The following is a 25,102-nucleotide window of genomic DNA, read 5'->3' as shown; positions in this document are numbered from 1 at the left end:
GATGATGTATTGCGGTGGACAGTCGGCTGTAAAATTAACATGAAAAAAATATGCGCCTTACCACTTCATGCGCGGCAAATTATGCGTAATGGGTAAATTGCGTAATCCGTTGATGGTTTTTCAGACGTTACACCTGATGAAATGCTGCATGCAATGGTTCATGATTTGTTATTGCTATCATAAAAAGGTATACCGCTTATTTTTTACATGTTCATGCGACCAGCTGATGTTTTTACCACCGCGACATAACCGGCTGTCAATTTTTTTAAATTAACAATAGCATCTGAACTATGGAGTGTGGAATTAAGAGGAGTGGCATCTCTTATGGTAGAACTGTTGCAAAAGTGTCCAGCTGTCAGCTATAAATAATAGTTCCAAATCTCTCCAGAGTAGCGCTAGAGTAGCTAAGAACCTAGGCGTTATTGACGGAGTGAATTGCGCTGTCTATGATTTGATTTTTTGTTCAAGTACTCTAGGTATTGTAGCGCCACCTATTTAAAGTTTTTTGATGACACTTTTTGGTACATGGAGATTTCGTTCCTTATCTCCACCTTCCGTAATCTGAACTATCATTTGACATAAGTATCAAACGGGAGGCGATGACATTTTTTTGTTTTACGCGTTTCGGTGGCTGCCATTCCTCAACGGAGCGGCAGCCGACGTCCACAAGGGTTCATCATACCTAGCCGTTAACCACTACACGAGTTTTCGGCCGGGAGGCGATTGGTCATGGAAATCTGTTCCTCGCGGTCTATAGTATAGTGGCACCAATAAATGAACGATTAAGCGACTACCACAACTGTTATTTTTTTCGAAATGTTAGAATTCGTTCCAGTATTTTTTTTATATGATTCAGCATTTAATCGAGGTTCGATAATTATTAACACGAGACGATGGATGTGTACAGTGAAATGGTAATAATTCAACGTCCAATTTTACTATCTGGGCTTACACTACAATAATGTCTTCTCTTCATTAATGGCTAAAACTAGAAAATTATTGATTCGCTTCATATTAGGACACTTATTTTGGTGGTCAACTGACAATAGGTACGTATCTAAAGTGCAGTTAATAACCTATCCAATTATATCGATCACTAACCAAATCCGACGGGGAATGGGTTCAACGGTTTATTTGTTATAGATAAAGATGATAACACGCAATGGAATGGAAATGTACGTCAGTGGAGCTGGACTCAGCGTTCAAACCAGCTGTTTGCCCAATAACATTTGTGTTATCATACCCTCAGCTGGTAGGACTAACCTACCACTGCTTTGTCAAACACATGTCGCTATAAATAGCTCCAATTATGATAGGGGTCACTAGTTCATCTCTAACTGGTATGTACCCGCTTTGTTTACAAATGATATGACAAAACTGTCTTTGTACTTTAAAAGCTGTTTGATACCAAATAAAATCTCGCTTTTTTCAAATGTGTATTCCTTCACATACTTTAGCCATCCGTAATGATTGTTTCATAAACAAGACACCCGATTGTTAACTTGCGATTTTGTAGATTTCCAGCCATCAAGCAAGCACGTGTTGAACAGTGCGGCGCCCGGGCCCGGCTACAACATCGCAGGGGACATGTTCAACCTGTCGCTGTTACTCATGGCCGTGGGTGTGATCATCGTCGCCTTGTTTACACTGTTTGTCAAAATCTACTAACAACATATATTAATAAATAGCTACTCTACAGGTTGGACCTGAATATTAACCATAGACTCCAATTCTTTAATTGAAATAAAAAGGTAGATAGTCTGTGCGCGGAGGGTTATCGTCCCGTAGAATTTCGCGCCTTTTTCTACTGACGAACTTGTTTGACCGGGTATACATATGATATGCATATGCGAAAACCGTTTAGGTATAATAATATTCAAACAATGGGTAGTACGGTGACACATGCCATTAAATAATTATAGTAATGCACATTTGAAACGAATTTTTACGATTCTCGATTAAATCTGCAAAGGGAATAAAATCAATTCTATTGGTGATCATTTATATTTGTAATTATAATTATACACACCTTAATTCACAATTGGACGCAACTGAAACGATTTGACACGATGGCGGAATCGACTTGGTTGATAAGTAGAGTCAAACTCGAGTGCAAATTGAGTTCCGTTTAACATAATGAGACTCAACGAGATTAAAATGTATCTTTTTTTATAACATAATTAATTGTTTTTTTTTTTTGTGATTCGTGTGTATTATTTTTATTATGAAATATTCTAAGCTACGAAAATATGTATTTTTTGTCCGTTTAAGACTCAAATCATTTTTTTTATGTTTGTCAATGGCATGGAATGAAAAAAAAACAATGTCACCCATCGTATTTGCAAAATACTTTAAGCAAATTCAACATTATTAAAAATTACCTTGTAAGTAACGCTGTGGAATACATATATTGTGATTATGTTGTAAGTAACATTATGGAATACACATATTGTGGTTAATACCTATCGGGTTTTTTACGATTGTCAATGGTTCTCAAAATGTATGTCGCTTTTTATTTAGTATGGAGAGGAGATGGGTACGTTCACTAAAACAAAAATTGGAACGGCTCATCCATTTTATTGTAACTTAAAAACTTAAGACAAAAGATAATGAATACAATGTTTGCAATGAGTATGCTGCCGTGCTATACCTACCTACCTACTGAGTATAACTTTTAACATTTAAATCACTCGATTAACTCTTACACTAATAAGGCTACCCTTAAATTCTACCGCTTCCAATCAAATGGGCTGAACTTTATTGCTTACAATGTCCTCTAAAGATAATCTTAAATTAATAAGCAATTTTGAACAATAGTGTTTGATCTAAATTTCGAGTAGGTAAGTATCTGCTATTATTAAGTAAATTAATTTACTTTAGCCTATTAAAATCTTAAAACATAACAAACTTTAATTATAAACATAGGAGCATTATAAGAACACGTAACGTAATAAATAGCCAATATAAGCGTACATCAGCTTACCGAATAAATTCCTCATAATAGGCGCAAGCGAAAGTTTATCGTGATCGGGTCACTCACTTCGTGTATAATCAGTACCTTATGATATGCTAATGATATGATAAAAAATCTACACTGGTTCCAGCCAGCTCCCAGATCGGCGTTACTAAATAATTATGAGTCTAATATAGTTTCTAACATGCAATTCAATAAAAAAAATCTTAACTATATCACTACCAGTATTTCGTTAAGGCATAACATAATATTTTATTATATTGTCAGATCTATTAGGAAGCATGTTGTCTTAATTAGTAATTGATGGCTTTTTATTGACTTTGTTGTATTACTTCGTAAACGCATACACATTACTTAAATGGCAATGCATTAAGCGAAATGTTGTCTCGTTGGCGACACTAACAGCAAATAATGGAAGTATTATTAGCTTTTAGAGTCAACTAAAATATCGCCAAATACTAAATAGTCCTGAAACACAATTTCATTCAGGATGGGCAAATAAGAAGTATAGACTTTCTTTTCAAATTTTAACTATATTAAGTCCAAAGATTATTAAATATTGTTTTAAAAATATATCGCTCAGGATTGTCAAATACATGCGGAACATAATGTCTAATGTCATAACATTATTATGTCCACCACTAACAGCAGGCAAATGTGAGCTCTTATCATGGCAATCTTCAGCATATTTTCGCACATTTTCGGCGTTATCTTGGTAAATTTGTGCCGGATGGTCGGTTTTAACTGATTGAATTTCATCAGTTAATGCATGAATAGCATAGACACGCAATTTTACATGGCTCCACAGAAATAAGTCAAGAGCTGCAAAATCTGAAGAATTTGGGTGCTAATCACTGTCCCTGTTCCTCGAAATTAATCGAGTAAACAACGTGTTTTAATCAACACATACATTTGAAAAAAAAAATGCTTGCTACTAGAGGTAGACATTTGGTAGAAACCACCTTCCGTATACAATTGGCAACGCTGAATAATATATTTATGAAAAAATATTAAGTAAATTTTGCACTTTTTCTTCACAATTTTGTGTTATTTGCCCACCCTGTATAACTATATTTAAAGTTTTCAAGTTGGTTGCGTTTCTGACTGGAGGCAGAAATGAACACAGCTGGAAATACTGATTACATATTAAATACATTCAAAACTCGCCCTGTATAAGTTTTTTTTTCTATTTGAGCACTCGAGCTGTTAAGATATTACGTAGCCCGGTATTAATGACCAAATGTAAGGTCGCGGACTGGACGCACGCCACCGGCGGAGTGACGAACGGCAGATCAAGGCCTTTGCGCTCGACCAAACGTATGAACGGCGCTCGTCGCTCCGCCGGTCGCGTGCGTCCAGTCCACGCCCTAACTACTATTCATCTCGAAATAATAGGTTTAAACTGAGTATTCTAATAGATAATTTACACTTTAACACCCAGTGGCGCTCACCACAAAGTGAATAAGCTTATCCCTATGCTTGAAATTCGATCAAAAAATCTTTTCCCTCGATTATGGCCTTTTAACAGGTTCACTGTCCGTGCCCCGTATATGGGTCATGGCAAGTCTCAATTACAAAGCCATAAGATTGACATTTCAGATTGGGACAGTGAATATGTTAAATCAAAAACATGGATGGATTATTACCAATCTACATGTAAGTCATGTAACTGTTGTTAACTATCACTTAAAATACACATAATAGATGCAGGTTACTAATACAGCTGCCTGATAAGTATGTTTTACCCAGATTCCTATACGGAGTGGAATTGTAACTACATTCAAATCAATAATTAAATTGTAGATTTTGCTTCTCTATTTATAAACATTATAATAAAATCTTGTTCAAAATCGATTTAAGCCAAAGCGCCGAGTACTTTAGGCTAATAAGTAGTACCTAATCGCTAAATAAACTTTCCCGTACGAAGTAAGCAGGGCTATAAACGGCCTTTCTCCGAATCAGTTACTGTTATCTTATATATTTATAATTATTGTATATGTATGCCTAACTTTCGGGATATTTTCGCAGGCATGGACGCCTTGCGTCATTGCCTTTAGTGACTTTACTTCTCACTGAATGCACAAATGAGCCTCTGGACACAAGCCAAAATCTCGTCCCTACATAGAAATATATTAAAATCGATTATGTTCATGAGATTAAAGGAAAAAGGCTTAATTTATTAACGAAATTAATTTCCAACTAATCAGCATCAGACGTTTCCTATGTCACAACACATCTGCTCAAGGGCAAACTAACGTAAATCGTTAATTTCTCCTTAAATACTGAACAGAATTTTATAATACTTAGTATACAAAGTTAGAAAGACCTTAATTTATATGTACGTTTAATGTACGTCCAGAGATTAGGGGCACGTTTTATAGGTATAGCAATACCAATATTATTTTAGAACCTAGATTTAGATAAATATTGCACAAAATATACGCATAAGAGATTAAACTATGACAAACATGCCTATCGAAGGTCTGTTCCAAATCTCAAATCCGTAAAAAGCTAGGTATACTGAGTTGCCGTATTAATGTATTTGATGAATGCGTGGATCAACAATTTCTTGCTATTATTCCCCCTCGTCAGCCAAGAGACAATTAAGAGTGGCAAAGTTTGTTAGAAAAGCACGTTCTACTATATTATTTTTCAAACTCGATAAGCAGTGACAGGTATCATCTCCGTATCCTCCTAAGACCCAGCCATACAAGGAAAAAATCCAAAATTTGTCAGAGAAATTTGAAACTATAGTGTAAGAAACAGAGTTGATTTTGTTTTGTTTAAATAGTTCCAATTGAAAATGCCGTAAAATCCCTGTGGGTAGTTATGCTCCAATTCAAAAAATCTAAAATGACTTGACGTCTAATATGTATAAGAATTATATTTATACAGGTAACATATTGTTTATATACTCAGATGAAAAGGAATATATATTTTGAACTGCTACGGTGGTCATAAACTAATCCCTTTTTGGCGTGCATCTATTAATTTGGTGCACAATGGGGTAACAATGCGCCTCTAAGTAAACTGTTGGTAGGAGACTAGGAGCAAAGATACCCCAAACAATGGGTTCAATGTGCTTCAAATATATAAAAAAAAACATTTCATAATGTTGATTTACTGATATTAGATAACATGTTTTTTTTTTTCATATCATATTATTAATTAATTTAATTCATCTAAATAATTAATACTTAAAAAATAATTTTCTTAAAGCGGAGCAAATATTGGAGCAAAGTAGGACGGTGATATAAATTTCTTTGAACTTAATAAGTTCTGTAGGTAGGACTGCGAAGCTTAAGACGTTAAAATATATAACCTTAAAACGTCAAATCTCGCAAAATAATATTGAAATAACTTCTGTCAGCATACGTACATCGAGTTTGAAAAACACTTGAACATGCTTGGTAGATGACCCATTATGTGGGCTTATAAGTACCACAAAAATGTGTGTTTACTTAATTTAAATGCCATAAAGCCCCATGGTTTAATTTAAAGAGTACCATGGCAACGAGTGACAAGAAAAAGTTGATTCACCCATTCATAGCCAGGACCCATAGAAAAAAGACAGTCACCACGAAAATAGACAGTTATCGCCTCTTAAACGCTCTTGCATATTTGAGTGACGGAGAACCTGAATTGGCTCACATTTGACAAATAATGTAATATTATTGCAAAGTCTTCTTTTATTGAATTGTGAATAATTAACAGGTTTAATTAATAGTAAATATAGGTAAAATAATCTTAACCTATCATTTACTATAGACCTATGTTTGTTGTATTAATTATTGATAGGATAAATATTGTCCTTACAAGGTGAGAGCTCACGGAGCAGGTAATAAAACTAATAAAATAAATAGGTTTGTTGACAGTTTTCGATTTCTATCGGTCCAGACTAAACTTAGTTTTGTTCAACTTCTGAACTTTATAGAGCCAAGCACAAATATGTTTAAAGTCAGTAGGCCTGTCCGGAACCTATTCTTACTATATACGAAGATTTCGAAAAGCATGCTTATTAATCTTATTCCTAATCAGTATCTTAATTGTTCGAGTATAGAGTTATTGTATTTTATGAATTATATTTAATTACGAATAATTAAGCTAAGGAAATCAGTGATCAGCGACCGATAGCCTTTTTGTGTATCTTTAACGTCAAACGTAATGACGAATATGGATAAGTTTGTGTTGTTAAAATTAAACCATATACATATTATATATTGTTAAAAACTCCCTGAAAATCTAAGTATATATATATTTTTTTCTATGTTAGATATAGTCAATCGATTCCTTTTAAAATTGAGGATCCATTTATATAAAATAATCCTTTCAACCTTTCTACATCAACAGATTGTAAACCGATATTTTATCGCTTTTATCAAATTCGTAATAAAACAAAAATACTTTAAAAAACTGCTTACATTTTTATATAATGTTTGCATGAAATTTAAATGGAATCATATCCATATAATACTTTCGTCGAAAAATTGCTACCGGGCGCCGATCATTGGGAATAATTTAAGCCGGCCTTTCCATTTACGTGTGTAAAATGCACTAAATCTATTATCACTATAGTCCATTAGGCGGATCCACACAGAGAGAGAAGCCTCGCTAGGAAATTGAGGGACGAAACAAAGCCCAACCTGGCGTGGCAGCGTGTTCCTTTAAATTTTATGGCGATGTTTCAAGATGGCGTCCCTCAGTCATCTGTTCAAAATGGCGCCGGCACATACCCACCTACTACCTGTTGCGCCTCTGAGCATGCCGAAATACCGACACCGATCGGCTCGGCTGAGGCAAACGCGCGCGCCGCCTCGGCTGAAACACGTCTACACTGGCTGCTTCACGCGAATATTCTTCGCGAGGCTGCTCACTCTGTGTGGACCCCCGCCTATAAGTTATTATACTTAGGTATTAGGGCAAGCTACCCAAGAAGTGTTTAGTTGATAATTTAACAAGTTTAATCAATTAATCATAGATAACGCTTCAGTTAGAACTTAGAATGTTAAACTTGTTAAAACTGAAAAATAATTTAGGTACATTAATCTGCTGTGTCGCCATTGGGCCAAAGGTGCTTTGGCAGACTTAAAAACCAACCAAATCAATTAAATCAGCAACTCAGAAAATCTGGTTTACGTGACAGTTTTCACTGAACAGTTTAAGCATCTGTAATTTCAACGAATACTCGTCAGTGGAATGTGTCAGTTGAAAACTGATCCTGGGTGGCCTTAAACGGCTGTACCGAAAAAAAAACTGTAACTTTAAATGAAAAATAAACTGCTGCAATTAATTAGAAACTATCTATTTTAGGATAGCCACTATAAAAAACCGCTTTTAATTTGGATAATTACCAGATTTTTTTTTCAATTAATTATTTTTATGTAGAAGTGATAGGCAGTTTCTTTCTAGCGCATTCAGTGGCAGCTTTTTACGGATCTGTTTTTCATATTTGCCTGCACCAGCCCAACACAGAGTTGTTGATATTTTTTGTCTGTTTTATCCTTCCCTTATAATACACTCTTGGTTAGACCCCAACAATAGTCGAGAGAACTGCAGGACAGTTGGTGCTCTTACTTTGCTCTTTGTCAATTACCAAATGCGATTTTTTAAGTGAAAACTTCTTTAGCGGCGCTGTGCACTTTTTGTGATGGGGAAAAAGTGTTAAACTCGCGTCAGGGCGTCAGGTGTCACGTGACCGTCAGATTGAAAATTCGTAATACGGACATGTGACATCATAGTGACGTGCAAATTGAATGTCATCGAAGCCTGGTTACTTTTGAAAAATCGTATCTCATTCAAGTGTGACATTTTTTTACGAAAGAAAATGTATGATTTTCGACTTGGCTTAGAATATTCTATATATTATATAAACAATATTATAGCTCTTTGAAATTTACAGTTTTCTTTTCGGTACACCCCTTGCACTGCGTGTAAGTTATATTTATTAGATCGGCTGCTTATTCTAAGTCGACCAAGTCGTACCACAACGGTTTAACAATGTGAATTTTATACAAACATATGAATGTTTTCCTTATTCTTGAAAATAGACTGCCTAAGCCTAATATAAGCACTTCTAATAAGTGAACATAAGGCCTTGTAATCAACGGGACTTCAAAATACCTATACTCTTAAATTTTTATGCTATTTTATATAATTACGTAAAGACGAGTCTTTGCAGAATGTTCGTAGCCAATACTTTTAAATACTTACTTCAGTACCTAGGTATTTCATCTTTATACTAATGTAATGTTGCGCGTGCGTTCATGGTTAGGATTATTATTATTTATAACTAATCTATTACTTGCATTTATTTTCAATGTAAGTATAGTATTAAAGATAAACAATAAAGTAATTCTATAATCTACCTCAAATACCAAAGACACGCGAAAGTAATACATTCAAATTTAGCATCAACATTTCAATCGTTAAACCTATAGGTAGCTACCTTACAAACAAGTGCACTTAATGAATCTCACTACGTTTAGTTCAATTTGTTGCGTTATTGACGCGCGAGACAAGTCGCGGACACGGACTTAGTACGTGGTCGCTGGCGTCCCGAAAAACGATATGACACCATGTTATATTTTACTGTAAATCCAATTATTTTACTACTTAACTATTACTTAAACACCTTTGTAAACTAAGCGAATAAAATTCAAAAGCAACACGATTGCGGTTTACAAATAACACTCATCCAAATCGTGAATGTTAAAGGTACCAGAAGCGGAGCGCTCATAGCACTCGATTCCTACTTGCTGGCTTGCTTAATTTTCAGCTGGTGGAGCATTCCACGGGATGTTCCGTACGGACGCATTTTATTTCCTGTGTTGTGACTATTTTATCTGCGTTTAAAGCAGGTGATTATTTTTGTGTATATTTTTGGCTATTAGTCACACAAAAGGAAACGCTGGTACCTAGAAATATTCAGAAAACTCGCGTTTGTACGAGACAACGGTGGACAAATTCATGGAACGCTCCTAGTTGAGTATTTTTACTTCACCCCATGAAGACAAGTGAAGTCAAATTAGCTCCCGCTTCCCTACGAATACTATTGGCGCACCGCCGCTTTTTATTAGGTACCTACTGTGCAAGTAATTCTTCAAAACGTGTATTTTTGAGTCAATGTGAATTATCTTGTAATATTACATATATTACGACGGCCCGGAATCGTCAGTTCTAAGCTTCGGGGTTTGATATCGACGATCGTATTTATCTCATGGACGGAGATTATTCAGTTTTCTTTATCTCATCCGACGCGGACAAGCGTGTGCCGGACAAAGTAGTAATTACTTGTTATTTTACCAAGTGTTTGGTAAAGTAAGCACTTAGTGAGTTGGTGTTTCGAGCAGCGTAACCGAATATTCTCTAGTTTGAAAAGCCACAATACAAATGTAAAGGTATCACACCAGGCGAGCGCAAAACGCGCCCGCCCGTCCCCTGTCTAACGTTACTGGCCGATCGCAGCCACTTGTTCGTACAATAACGCTCTCTAAACTACAATACAGTGTCTAAACTGGAAGCATTAACAATTCGTCAATTCCGTGAGTGCTAATGCCTAAGCTTATTCGTAATTAAAATGCATTAAGTAGAAGAGACAAAAATTGCTCGTACACATGTACTTGTATACATTGCTTTTAACTATATTACCATATTGATTAATCAAGCAATTTTGACCTCTCGTAATTTAAATGGTCCATCTTTTACATTTGGATATAACGACACACCGCGGTGTTGTACACAACCTGAGCTCACTAATTACATCTAACATTACTTCATGACATTACTGGAGTCGATATTAAAGCGCAAACATTCTACTGAGCTAATTCATTTGTTAGTATAATATCTGGAAGAGTAAGGACTAACGCTGGAAATGCATTCAGTCTTCACAAAATATAAGTATGAATGGCGTTGAGTGCCCGTTCCATACGTTAGATTCATTGAACCAACCGAAAATGTTCGACATGTTTAATCCTGTCCCAATAATTTGCAGATAACTAATGGAAAACTAAATTACTTTCCAATACTACATAACCGCTACATTCACATCTCACCGTTTTTTACTCATGTTCTGTTTCCATCAAGACATCACTTTATTCGGTTAGTTACTGGTATGTATCGGGCACAAACTAAAGTGTCCTCTAAAAAAATATTATTCTAGACAGTTTAATAATACTGGTTCAGTATTGAGAACTACTATTTTCGTTACTTCATTTTCTAGCTGACCATATTTGCAATAGCAACAATCTGGAATGTTCCAAAATTTCGTGGGTTTAAATCGCCTTCACTAAGAGAATTTCATTAAATATACTAGAATTTACAAATCAAACGATAACTACAACATGTAAGTTAACCACAAAATTATAACTCAATTACTTTTAGCACGAACACATGTGCCTTTAGAAAACTAGTACTTGCTTTAGAGATATTTGGGGAAGACACCTGACAGATTTGCTTTAACACGACGCGCTTGACTAGGCCGGCGCTGCACAGTTCATTACTAGCTAAATAAATAAAATTATACATTACCAATTTGTATATTAACAACGTGAAATAACTAGCATTATTCTTCCCTTTGTTCATGTGTTACGTAATATCATTGTGTAATTGAGTATGTTTCTAAGGGGTAAAACTCTTTGCTAGCCAAGTGGGTCACGTTGTAGGCCATGCGGTATCCCCACAGCTCCATAGCCTCCTTGCATGCCATCTGAAAGTAAATACACACGTTATATTGTCATCAAACTCCTCGTACTAATAGTACTATCTGAATGCTTTTATTTCCGATGGTCCCCCTTCGGATACGGAACCCTGAAACGTACCGGCAGTTAATGCGTTAACTGCAGTATTATATGTAGCCTTGGGTCCAATACAAGCATTCCATGTTTACATAATCGCAGCTGCCTATCGTGGTCAATGGTAATGCTCACATAATTATCTCTAAGAATTCCTAGGCAGATAGTTACAAGCGAAACAATTCTCATAAAATTCAATAGCTTATATACATTACATAATACGTAACTTCTGACAACGACTTCGTCTGCGTGGAATGGATGATCATAATATCAATGTTAATAAAAATTATCCTATGTCCTTTCACGGGCCTCAAACTATCTTCATGACAAATTTCATCTAAATCGGTTTGGCGGTTTAGCGTGAAAAGGTAACAGACAGACAGTTACTTTCGCATTTATAATATTAGTATTAGTATTGTCACTAAAAAAAACCGGACAAGTGCTAGTCGGACTCGCCCACCGAGGGTTCCGTACTTTTTAGTATTTTGTTATAGCAGCAACAGAAATATATAATCTGTGAAAATTTCAACTGTCTAGCTATCACGGCTCCTGATATACAGCCTGGTGACAGACAGACGGTCAGTGGAGTCTTAATAATAGGGTCCCGTATTTACCCTTGGGTACGAAACCTTAAAAAGCAAATCTCTTTGTGTGTGGCAAAGTGGAGAAGATTGAGTAGGAAAGCGGACCCAGGCGCTAGGCCGGGAAAACGCTAGGTTGAAGAATATTAGTATTATCACTTTATGCATTAGCAGTGAAGATGTCACATAGAATGTATACAAATAATAATAAATTATGTATGCACTGCACTTGGTCAGAGTGGCTTCAATGTCGTGGCTACTAGATGAGTGTACAATTACAAACGCTAACCCTACTCCCGTTCTAGTTCACAGATGGCATAAGCAAGCAATTTAGTGGGATTATGCACCTTAGTGACCACTAATTAAATTCACTGAGGATTGCTCAGATTGAATCTGCATGTTTTTTTTTAATGTTATGGTATAGTCAGCAAACGAGCAGACGAACCGCCTGATGGGAAGCGGTCATCGTCGCCCATGGACATAAGCAACATCATAGGAGCAACTTAAGCGTTGCCGACCCTTGAGAACCCTAAATACCCCCTTCTTGAAGAATCCCATGTCGTACAGCAAAAGAAATGCCTCAGGAGGCAAGTCATTCCACATTCCGCCCGCACGTTCTAGGAATAAACGGGCGAGTTGCCTGCTTATTATTGGTGTGCCATGTATCTAAGAAGTGAGGATGAGCTTTGCTTCTTTGGCGGGAGGTGCGGTGATAAAAACTCAACGATGGCACCAATTCAAAAAGTTCTTCGGAGCATTCCCCATTGTACAGACGGCAGAACATGCAAAGAGAGCCAACGTGTCTCCGAACACTAACAGGTTCGGGATCGCCGACGGTACGAATTTCCCGCCGTTGGATGGAGTCAAGAGGAAGGAGCTTGTATTACTGTACATGTAATTATATTGCGGTTTATTGAAAATAATAATAAATTCGTCTTTAGTTCATAACTTCGCCTTAACTAGCATCAAATCATAATGATTGATGAGATTCATGGGCGTATTTAACATTTACGACTTGGAATACGTTTTAGTATAATGTTCATAGTAAATTAATTATAAAGCGAAGTTGGGGATGGGTGGCCTATAATATATATATATTTATTCATACAAAATGTGTAGGAAAGGAATGATATTACTTAATTTTACTGACTTTTACTGTTTAAGTTTTTTTCTTCCGACATAATGAAATGATCGTTGCATAAAACAGAGTCAATACGCAAAAAAATATATTACCCACTATGAGATTTAAGGGATAACTTACACTTGACCAAAATGTTGACTATTGCCCAACTTGTTTTCACAAAAAAAAAAGAACTTGTGGTTCCTAATACAGTTTTCTTCTATATTTAATCGTTTCAAATTTCCCCATGCTATCCCAATAAATAAAACACACACATACGGTAAAGCAACACGGCAAAATGTGGGCACAAGTAAATGCTTATATATTTTTATTTATACAATATGGAAACTTCTTAGTATTATAAATAAAAACTATTTGATATCATGAATAAAAACTATTATGACAGCGTTCCACTTTGATCATTTGTTTTCACGATGGCGAGCTATGAACACAAGAAACGTGAAATTATTTTGCGCAAACCTACTGAAAATCCCCATTCAAGTTATAGGGCATTAGCAAAACTTTTAAAATTACCGCAATCTTCCGTATGTTTAGTTTTAAAAAGGTTCCGAGAACGATTGACAGTAGATCGCAAGCCGGGAAGTGCAGGTTAGCAAGGCGCAAAGGATAAAAAAAAAGAAGCCCATGTATTGCGGCTTTTTACAGCGAATCCGAAGTTATCGTCCCGTGATGTCGCAAAAAAGGTCAAAATGTCGCAGTCATATGTACAGAAAACTAAGTCTAGAGCTGGATTAAAGTCTTTCAAAGCACAAGCTGCACCCAATCGCGACGCTAAGCAAAATCTGTCTGCAAAACAGAGATCACGAAAGTTGTACGACAATTACTTGACAAAATTTGGATGCGTTGTATTGGATGATGAAACATACATCAAAGCAGACTTCAAGCAGATACCGGGGCAAGAATTTTATACTTCTAAGAATCGTAAGGATGCCCCAGAAGATTGCAAGATAAAAAAGAGATCGAAGTTTCCAAAAAAAATCCTTTTATGGCAAGCTATTTGTAGTTGTGGTAAAAGAAGTCGTTCATTCGTAACAACAGGCACAGTAAAGTAAAAGCGTTTACTGCCCTTTTTACGTAGCCATTATTTTGGCCAGACCTTGCGAGCTGTCACTACTCTAAAGCAGTAGTTGAGTGGTATAAACATAACGATGTCGCAGTGGTACCTAAAGAGTGCAATCCTCCAAATTGTCCTGAACTGAGGCCGATTCAAGAATATTGGGCAATTATGAAAGGAATTTTAAAAAAAGGAGGCGGAGAAGTTAAATCTGCAGCTGAATTGCAAAAAAATGGAAATGAGCTTGCAAAAGATATCCTGACAGTGCTGTGCAAGACTTAATGAGCCGAAATCGACGCAAAGCACGCAGTATGGCATATAGAAAGCAAATTTAATAATTGTGTAAATTTGTAAAAATGGTTATTAGTCTAGTATATAAATGCAATAAAAATTTCCTTAAAATATGTTCCATGACATTTTTGTTTTTGTTACTTTATGTGCCCATGTTTTACTGTGTTCAAGCTTTATGTTTAAAATATGTGATTGTAAAAAATCAGGACTTTTACAATGCTTGCGATTACACAGCATCATGAACTGTACACTTTATTCGTCACTCGAGATGTAAACCATTCCACCTACATCCCCAAATCATAACACAGATAAAAGTACGATTCCCACCGAACGGATATGAGTTTAGGCGCGGCCCGACTCCAGCCAGTCAGTGGGAATCATACATTAGGGTATAAAACAATCGCATCGTGCAATTTAATTTCCGTAAAATATGCATAAAAATCATAATAGTGTCCAACCAAGATAAGATAAGCAGCGATTTTGATAGAAATTTTGACGTTTCCTTAACACTTGCAGGGGCTGGGCTATCAAAATCACTCCCATCTTAGCTTGGGCGGACTCTACCTATGTCAAATAAACTTAATGGATAGAAACAATGCAATACGTAATTTAAGCATTACATAACTCAGCTAAAGATCTACACTTAGAAAAGACCTTTATTCAAAAACATTTTATAGTAGTTATTGTACACGTCCAGAAAGCTCTGTCACCGGAACGACATGTCGCGAGACAATCTGAAGGTGTAGTTGACTCCGGTCCCCCCGATGTAAGGCTTCCTTTACACTGGGCCAGGATGAGCGATGATGAGAGGAAACAACCAATATCATTGGTTGTAATCCACATCTCTTATCTGCTCCGCTAGATTATAACCAATGCAATTGGTTGATTCCTCTCATCTCTGCCTTAGTGTAAAGTCAGCCCTAGTGTGCCAGTGTGGGAACTCGTCGACGGCGGGCGTCAGGCTGAGCCCTAAGGACGTGAACAGTGGGATTACCTGGATCTCCTCAACGTATTCGTAGTCCAGAGCATTTTTCCACCGGAACGGCACGTCACGGGACACTCTGAAAGTGGAGCTGACGCCGGCCACCTCGATGTTGGTGTGCGAGTGAAGGAACTCGTCGACGGCGGGCGTCAGGCTTAGCCCTAAGAACTTGAACAGCCGGAGCGTCGTGGTAGTGGGCTCCAGGGCCAACTCTTCGTAGCGCAGTACCCTGTAAATTGAACGACTTATCTTTTAGGACAGAATCGCAATTAATACAAAGAAAAAATACTTAAAAAAACCGTCTACAATTTGTTAGCCGTCAAGCAATAAAGTCACTCATATTGTATGACTATTTTTAGTCCCCACATAAAGAAATCTATATTAAATCTATACTAAACACGAGTTAACCGCATTTGGTTTACAAAGTTTTATCGATTATTACGATGTTAATTATAGATGTTGAAGTTAAAAAGCCGAGGCGCCATGGCCTTCATACTAATATATCATTAGTCATTATTTGTCGAACAAAACACAGTTACAATGTTCATAAAATTTCATCGATTCGGTATCTACTCGTACGAAGTAGTAGTGTTTTCAGTGGTTCACTCGTTTATCATTTAAAATGGTCCATACTGAATAAGGACCGGACCATACTGAACAACTTTTATAAAGGGACTAAAGCCGAAATCACGAAAAAAAATTATCTGTCCCATAGAAATCAGCGGCATCACATCAGCCGGAATGTATGAAACAACCCAATTTTTAAGGCTCCTAATTCTCTATCACGGAGCGACGGGCAGGACAATCTGTGAGGATGTGCAAGGGCGAGGGCGCCTACTCCGCGTCTGCAGGGTCTGCACTACCCTGTGCTACATTTCCCCATGGTATATATATATTTATATATACCATGGAAATATGCTACATTTCCATATATGGAAAAGCCTAACAAACCTGCAAACCTGTTATTTGAGTTCTCCAGTGTTGAATGGTTTAATAGTAACATTAGGTGTTTAGGGCGACCGTTGTTATCTGTTATATAAGCATGCAGTTATTATAATATTCATACTACTACTCTAACTCTGGAGTTAAATACGCGTGCGAGTGACGGGGCCTCCGAGACGGAGATCAGCGGAGATAAGGGGAGACGTGCAGGAATCAACTAATATCGTTGGTTGCAATCCAGCGGAGCGGAGAAGATAACCAACGCTATTGGTTGATTCCCGCACTACTCTTATCATCGGCTCAGTGGAATTTCAGCTAAATAGCGAGAGGTTCGTTGTTCTTACGTCTACACCAGCGGTGTGCAAAGTACGGCCCGGGGACAAGTCCGGGCCGGGAAAGGATTTAATATGGCCCGCCGGTTCTTCGAGATTATTATTATTTATTAATATTATTATTAATTTCCAAAGTAGGTAAGTCAATGGAAATCGGATGGCTTCGAGAAAAGGATGGTACAGCTGTGTCTATTTGTTTTGCTGGACTTGGCTTAAAATAGATAAAATAAAAATACGAGATTCGAGGCCGACCGGAAATGCAGGTCTGAAATTGAAGCTTGCAAAATCAATATTTAAACTCTCTGAACCTGATTAGGTATGGTAAAAGCAAATTGTTTCAACCTGGCGTTCGTAAATATAAACGCTGCTAAGCGCTATTAATGTTATGTTACAATATCATTTCATACGTGAACCACTCTGTAACTCACACACACGAACCACCTGCAGTCATTCCCACGCGGAGGCAAACGAAGTGAAAAGGACATGCCCAACCAGAGATATCATAGTATTATTAATCCTTTATGGTCATTAAGCTATTTTAAATAAATAAAAAGTACATTTGATTTTTGCGACCAGCCATTAAACTCCCTCGGCCGGCCCGAGTAAGATTTTCTTTAGTCTTAAACAAATACGGTAAAATAATCTAAATCTTCGCAATGGAAGTGAGAAGCAGAGTGTATAACTCAGGCATAAATGTCCATTTTTATCCTCGGCTATATTGGTCCTTGCTGTGCTCGGACCAATAAATTGCCTCGGATAAAAATGGATTGCTTTATGCCCTTGTTGTACAATCTACTATTGCATTTTGTTACTGTTGTTGTTTGTGAGTTGATGTAAAAATGTATTTACTAGCTAGCTGGTATAAAGACTGTAGCCCCATCCATCTTATGGTAGAAGGACATTGATATATGTAGTGTCCTTCTACACAGTGATAACACTTACATGAGCCTGTTTGGGTATTGCTGCTGCAGCCTTCCCGCAGCTACATAGTCGCTTATCATGTCAGCACAGAGCAATTCAGGCTGCCAACAGTCCGGAGCTGGTTGACAGAAGCCGCGGTGCTGCCGTGACTGCATGACGCCACGTGGGTCGCGGATCAACAGCACCACTTTTACGTTAAGCCTGGAACAAGACCAACAAATATATTTATAGTCAAACCTACTTAAGAAGATTCTGAAGAGACCCAGTTAAAAACATGTCTATACTTTGATATTTAACACCTGCATACTTCCATGTCTAACGTATGCATGTGAGACATGGGCTCTCACAGAAGCACACAGAGCGAAACTTGCGTCATGTCAGCAAGGAATGGAGAAAAGCGTTTTAGGACTTAGAAGAAGGGACAGAGTGAGAAATATATTTTACATAGAATAGATCAATTAAAATGGAAATGGACAGGACATATGATGCGCTCCAAAGAAGGAAAGTGGAGCAAAGAAATAACAAACTGTTACCCTAAAGAATATAGTCGCAAGAAAGGCCAACAATTCTGCAGGTGGGAAGACGAAATAACGTTAACAGCTGGACCGTTTTGGAGATGAGTGGCTATGGACAGGAACCACAAAAAATAAGTCTACCCTATCTCAGTAATAAAGGCTATATATATTTTTTAATACAACGTCAGTGGCAAACAAGCATACGGCCCGCCTGATGGTAAGCAGTCTCCGTAGCCTATGTACGCCAGAAACTCCAGAGAAGTTACATGCGCGTTGCCGACCCTAAACCCGCCCCTCCCTCGTTGAGCTCTGGCAACCTTACTCACCGGCAGGAACACTATGAACACTATGGTCTAGTGTTATTTGGCTGCTGTTTTCTGTAAGGTTAGGTGTAGGTAAGGTTTTTTTAATTATACTTTGATACTAGGGGTACTAAGTTAAGAGTGGCAGTGGACACGCCAAAAGCATACTGAAAGTTCCTGGAATCTTAAAATTTATTAAAAACCTTAAAAAATCCCTGACATATAATTTTCAAACAGCATTCCTAAAATACAAATCATCACCGAACAATTTTGTATCTAAAAATGGACAATAAGTTATATTTTCAAGAAATAAACATTTTCGTTGCATGACCTCTAAATAGCTCATTCTAGAAACTTTCAGTATTACCCAAGTATATCTGAGCTGCCGAGGTGCTCAAAAATATCTGAATTTACACTCTAACACCTTGACAATGGAGGTGTGTTCAAATATTAGTGAGCACCTTGGCCACTCCAATATGTTTGATAGGTGTAAGGTTACAAAACTTCTATGTGTATTATAGTTTATTGTCTTTATTTAATCCTGTACATGTATTGTAGATCATATGAGGAGTGCAATAAAGAGTATTGCATTGTATTATGGTAATTTTTCTTAAAGTAATTGAGTATGTCTAATTTATATAATAATTTTAAGACAGATGGTTTATTTATTTTAATTTAATTTTGTTATCATACATTATTACTGTGACAAGAATAATTTGAAAGGATTAGCAAAACAATTTAGTTATGGCTCAACATGTGGGTTATTGTAATATCTATTGTTTGCATACATGATAATGAAAAGAGGAGACTGCATTAGCATAACTCAAGTGTACAGTTATTTTCACAATGAGTTTGCCTTCTACAATGGTTACTTTGTTTGGGGAACAAAGTATTTTATTTTGGAGATTAAGGAAATATACCATAGAATAGTATATTATTTTCAACTAGCTTCAATTTGAAATCAATTATCATCAACAACCAACAATATGGTAGCATGGTCACATTTTATTACGGCAGAGTAAACTCTTCATAATCACACAAAACAAAAAATGTTTAGTTTTGTTGACATAATTAATAGGAGCAAGCAAAGAGTAATTACTTAATAATTCGGTTAGATGTGTTATTTTGAAATACAGATTTTATATTTAAAATTGTGTTTGTGTTGTGGTAGTTATTAGGCGGGTCCACACAGAGTGAGCGAGCGAGCATGTAAGCGCGAGGCAATTTCCTCACGCACAAACCGCCCAGTGTAGACATGCCTCGGACGGTTTGTGCGTGAGGACATTGCCTCGCGCGTACATGCTCGCTCTGTGTGGACACGGCTATTTGACAATGCATAAAACTGAAACTTACTCATGGTCTTCCAGAATGTCCCGCACTAATCGTAGCCGAAGCCGCACAATCTTCATACTTTGGAACGGGAACAACCTACAAAATCTAGAAGTGAATTCAGCATCATAACACAGTTCTTTCTTATGTTTACAGTGGTCCCATAATCTCGTGTTGTGGCTGAACTGGTGCAAATGACCCATCCCGTATCTAAAATAGTCTTCCATGTTTTTAAAGTCACAGTTGAGCATGCCCTTGATAGTGCTTAATGCTTTGTCTGCCTGAGGAGGGCCTCTGATCTGAATTATCTCGTAGCTCAAAAGTGGCTCATAGTGATAGAAATTTCCAGGCACTGCATTCAAAATATCACCCAAAAACGTTGTGCCAGATCTCCATGTCGATATAATGAGGCTCCTCAAAGGCTTACCCCCGGATTCTAAGAGTAAGTCCTGCAAATTTTTTGCCCCTGAATGTGTGAAATTGTAATTTGATAACTCAAGTTTGATTTTTCCTCTAGTCTTCTCCAGTATTTTGTCAATGTTCGGTGACCCGTCGTAAGGGTTTGTCGGAATGGGCTGCGGGAATAGTTCTTCTCCATCCTCAATCCTCAGGAAGTTCCTAATATTCCTGCGACTCTCTGGGTATGGACGGTTATTTGTGTTATCTGTATATCGACTTCCAGCAAGAATTAACAATACACTGAGGCCGAATGCGAAACATATCGAATAAAAGTTAACTCTCCGCAGCATTACGATGTAAACACGTGTAAAGAGAACACTGACTAACTGTAAGGGCAGGTATATGTTTAGAACACGAGCACTACCAAGACGCACTCACTATCATTGTTTTGAAGTCTTTGAGTGCATTATAATCATAATTCTTGCCTACTTGTTTCTGCGGAAACACCGCATTGCACCCCCAACGCCATTTTGAATAAAGTGACGTAGCGTGGATAGATCAAGTCCAAATGTCAAGTTTTTTTTTAATCAATCTGAAAATATGCACACTGACAAACGCCGAAGAGCCAAAACGTAAAAACTATAATTTCATAAACTAAAAATTAATATTTTTAGGTGATTTGACACTTTTTAATATATGTAGTAAATTTACAACTAATATCAACACACAGTGGCTTTAGCTTAGTAAAATTTTACCTTTACTAACACTTTTAACGTCTACACTTCTATGAATCAACTACGTGAATGTCTTGTGCAATAGACGCGAACTTTTTATTCGATTATTATTAACCTAGGTAACTACTACGTTGGTACGTACATTGCCGTGCCTACAATAGTGCAGTGTTAGCACCTAAGTTAAAAACAAAACAGAAACACTTTACAAGCATTGATGAACTTATTACTTATTAGTATCACGTGAACATGTAACATGTATGACTTACATGACACAAACAAGAAAGTGCATTAAAGTAATTGCTGTAATTGATATACTTAAGTAGACAACCGAGCTGTAGTAGAAATGACATGGAATAAAGCCTTCATATACCTATTATGGCGATTAGATATAAGATAGTACCTACCTATTACCTATTAATATTTGCTGCCATGCGCTTACAAAATGCCTAATAGGTAGTACCGTGCCAAAACATAGGTATATAATAGGTAAGTATAAAATATTTTTAATGCAAACGAGATGAACCGAATATTAGTTAATTCACTATTTCAAGTTTTCCAACGTACCTACGTTTTATTCGTAATTATTCCCTGATACTATAAGTACATACTTAAGTAGTTACGCAAAGTCAGAAGCAGAAGTTGCGAAGCGGGCAAGGTTTTAAAATGATCTACACACACTCCTTGACTCCTCTCACGCTAATTTTAAAACCTGCTCTCGCCTGTTTGGCTACTTCTGCCTAAAAACCTCGGCATTACGGCATTGCTAGAGCTGATTCCTATAACTGAGTATTACATACACTGTGAGATCGCAGAGTGCACAACCTTCCTGTATGATATCATACTCTGAAGTTGGTGACGGGCTGACGGCCTGATAACAAGCGGAGCCATGATAGACACAATTTTTTTCTATCAGAGCGACTTTTTCAGAAAATATTAACTTATCAAAAAAACATTTATGGAGACCCTTATTCGTTTTAAAAGATCTATCCAACGATACCCCACACTATTGGGTCAAAGAAAAAAAAATAGTTTTGTAAGTATAGGAGGAGAATTGGGAGGTACCCTAAAAAAATGTCCATACCAAATTGCAGCTTTCTAACACTAACGATCACGGAGCAAAGCTGCGGACGGACGGACAGACGGACATGGCGAAACTATAAGGGTTTTAGGTGACTATGAAACCCTAAAAACTTTGTCTGCCTCTCTGCCGCTCGAATTGCAAGAAGAAAGGCAGATAACGATTTCCAATGTTTCGATGTTAACGGTAGGGTAGGCCCTCAGATATTGCCTTGGAACGCTTCTTTTGGGAAATGGTGCTGATGCCGAGACCACTGAACGGTATTTTTTTGAAAACGGCATTTTTTATACAAACGGTTTATTCCACAGAAAACAAAGGAAACTTTCTTTTTGAAAATGGAAAATTTTAGTTCTCATACAAAAATATGAGAAGCTTCCGAAATGTATAGTCAGACCAAGATAAGTCGGCAGCGATTTTGACAGCGCAGACAGTGCAAGTGTTATTTTAAACGAATGAAATACTTAACGCTTGCACAGGCTGGCTTATAAAAATCGCTGCAAACTTGGCTTGGTCTGTCTCTACCTTACTCGAACATTAAAATGTCGGCCCTTCGTTAGCGTTACTAACTCTGACCAAGAAATGTCTTATTTAAAACAAATACGTTGTTCTAAGTTGTCATGTTTCACTGCCAATTTTCGCTTGACTTTGACTGAAGACTTCAACTTTATTAAACTAAGTGTATTTAAGTACTTTTCACGGTTTTATTAATTACAACCTAATTGTATTGACAACAGAGCAAGCTTACGATTTATTAATCCATGATTTTAATTCAAGGAAAATCTTTGTAAATTTACAAAGCTGTTTACCTAATGCAACCTTTTATCGTGATTGAGCTCGCTTGATCATCGCTTATTCATTAATGGTCATGGCCGTAACCTTCGGGAGGTAATGATGACCATTTACTGGATTTTTTATGGTTTAAGACGAATTAATGAAACCGGTTCACTTTACAAAACCCTACACTTCACTTGTGTTCTACGGCGGTGCGTGAACAAAACCATCGATATGTTATCGGAAACATATGTTCCGATTTAATTCTGCGGATTCTGTCATAATAAAAATTAACTTTAAAAACAAACAATAAACTGACTTCAAAAAGATAGAATAAAAAAAAACCCTGTTATAATACGTGATAGCAAGTGCAAACACATATCAGTGTGAAGTCGGTGCCAAGTTAAATCTTAAAGGCATCAAGCGTGTGTCGAAGTCGAACCGAATGTTAACCCTGGTGCGTTTCGATAAGAAAGATAGATCTATTAATTGCTTGTGATTATTTGGCTTGGCACTGACTTCAGATATATTAGTTACTAGCGCATATAAAAGGGATAGTATTTTATTTTATCTTTTTAGGGTTTTGTAGTCAACCAGGAACCTTTATAGTTTCGCCATGCCCGTCTGCCTGTCCGTCCGCGGCTTTGCCAGGCGCGGATCCAGCCCTCAAAAAGGTGGTTGTGGTCACAGCCACCCGAAAATCGACCAAGTGCGAGTTGGAGTATGAACTCGCTCTTGAACCATCATGACTCATGAACAATCATCACTCTATCGATCTTAATAAATCGTGAAAGTGTAACGTCTATGGAGGTACCTAATGATTCCACGACCAAATTTTAGTAGATTATCGATTCGCAGACCATTTCACGTTTCGCCGAACATCGTTTCGAACAAATTATTGGAAGAATTTCGGGATATTGCTATTTTAGCAGTAAGTATATTTTTAAAGAAATTTCATTTCCTAACAAATCTTTTTCAACTACTTATAGGGAGCGTGCATGAACTGTAGGAGGCAGCACATGAGCCGTCAGATTTTTGGCGCGAGGCGTAAATGTGATGTTTTTTGTTCCGATGTAGCCCACAAGATGGCAGAACCTACTATGCACAACAAAACACCTGACGTGTACATGTGCATGTTTATGGTTCCGATTCAGGCCACAAGATGGCAGACCCTCCAACGCGCACGGTCCCTATACATTTTTAAATCCAATTTTTCCCATATACTTATTCGACAGATTTGAATTTATCAAATGTCATTTCCCTAACAATAAACATGAGATTCGAGCACTTATATATTTAAATATAAGCATGTCGACCACTTATATATTTAAATAATATGCTAAATCCTACTGAATACTTACCATACCTACATAAATAAGTAAGTACCTAAAGTTATAATAATTTGTAGGTTGTCTAGCTACGTGCTTATATGGTTATAATATTGATTTCGCTTTATTATTGTCAACTAAATGATATTAGAACAATAGTAATAGTACAACATCTTGAGAGACTCTCGCTAGGTGGTCCGATCAAGGGTTAGATGCAGAAGGCGGCACCGGCAGCTTGGGCCGAGGGCTCTGGTGGCATCCTAGGTTGGGATTTTTTATAATGTGTTTATATTTTGTATTCTTTTGTCTTTTTATATTATACCTTTATATTCATATTATAAATATCCTAACTAATATTCTCAATAATACTTTTCTCATAAGTATCAAAGTAGCTACCTTTTAAATCCTCCCCTTGAGATATGTAATAGCTGAGCAAGGCAAGGACTTTTTATTGATAAATGAACTAAACATATTTTATGTTACAAAGGAATCAAGATGCAAACTTATTATAGACGTTAGAGCAAGCCCAGAAAAACGGTTAACAATTTCAAAATTAGCTGCCAGACGCGCGAATCTAACAAGGATAGTATATACCAAACCCACTAAACAGATTTCATTGTTCTTAAAATTGGTAACCAT

At 37.0% G+C, this 25,102-nt stretch overlaps 1 protein-coding gene across 1 annotated transcript; it reads right to left on the bottom strand.

The window, feature by feature from the left end:
* Window positions 1–2,557: 2,557 nt before the first annotated feature.
* On the bottom strand, window positions 2,558–21,247 carry LOC133523029 (carbohydrate sulfotransferase 4-like). Its single transcript, XM_061858535.1, has 4 exons — window positions 20,178–21,247; window positions 18,029–18,208; window positions 15,825–16,041; window positions 2,558–11,678 (listed from the first exon to the last, which is right to left on the bottom strand). Exons 1-4 carry the CDS (start codon window positions 20,900–20,902, stop codon window positions 11,568–11,570), a joined length of 1,233 nt encoding a protein of 410 aa, XP_061714519.1. The 5' UTR covers window positions 20,903–21,247; the 3' UTR covers window positions 2,558–11,567.
* Between the last annotated feature and the right edge of the window lie 3,855 nt (window positions 21,248–25,102).

This window comes from Cydia pomonella, chromosome 1 (assembly GCF_033807575.1).
Source record: "Cydia pomonella isolate Wapato2018A chromosome 1, ilCydPomo1, whole genome shotgun sequence".
Taxonomy (NCBI): Eukaryota; Metazoa; Arthropoda; class Insecta; order Lepidoptera; family Tortricidae; genus Cydia; species Cydia pomonella.
This window is presented reverse-complemented; position numbering and strand designations above follow the sequence as displayed.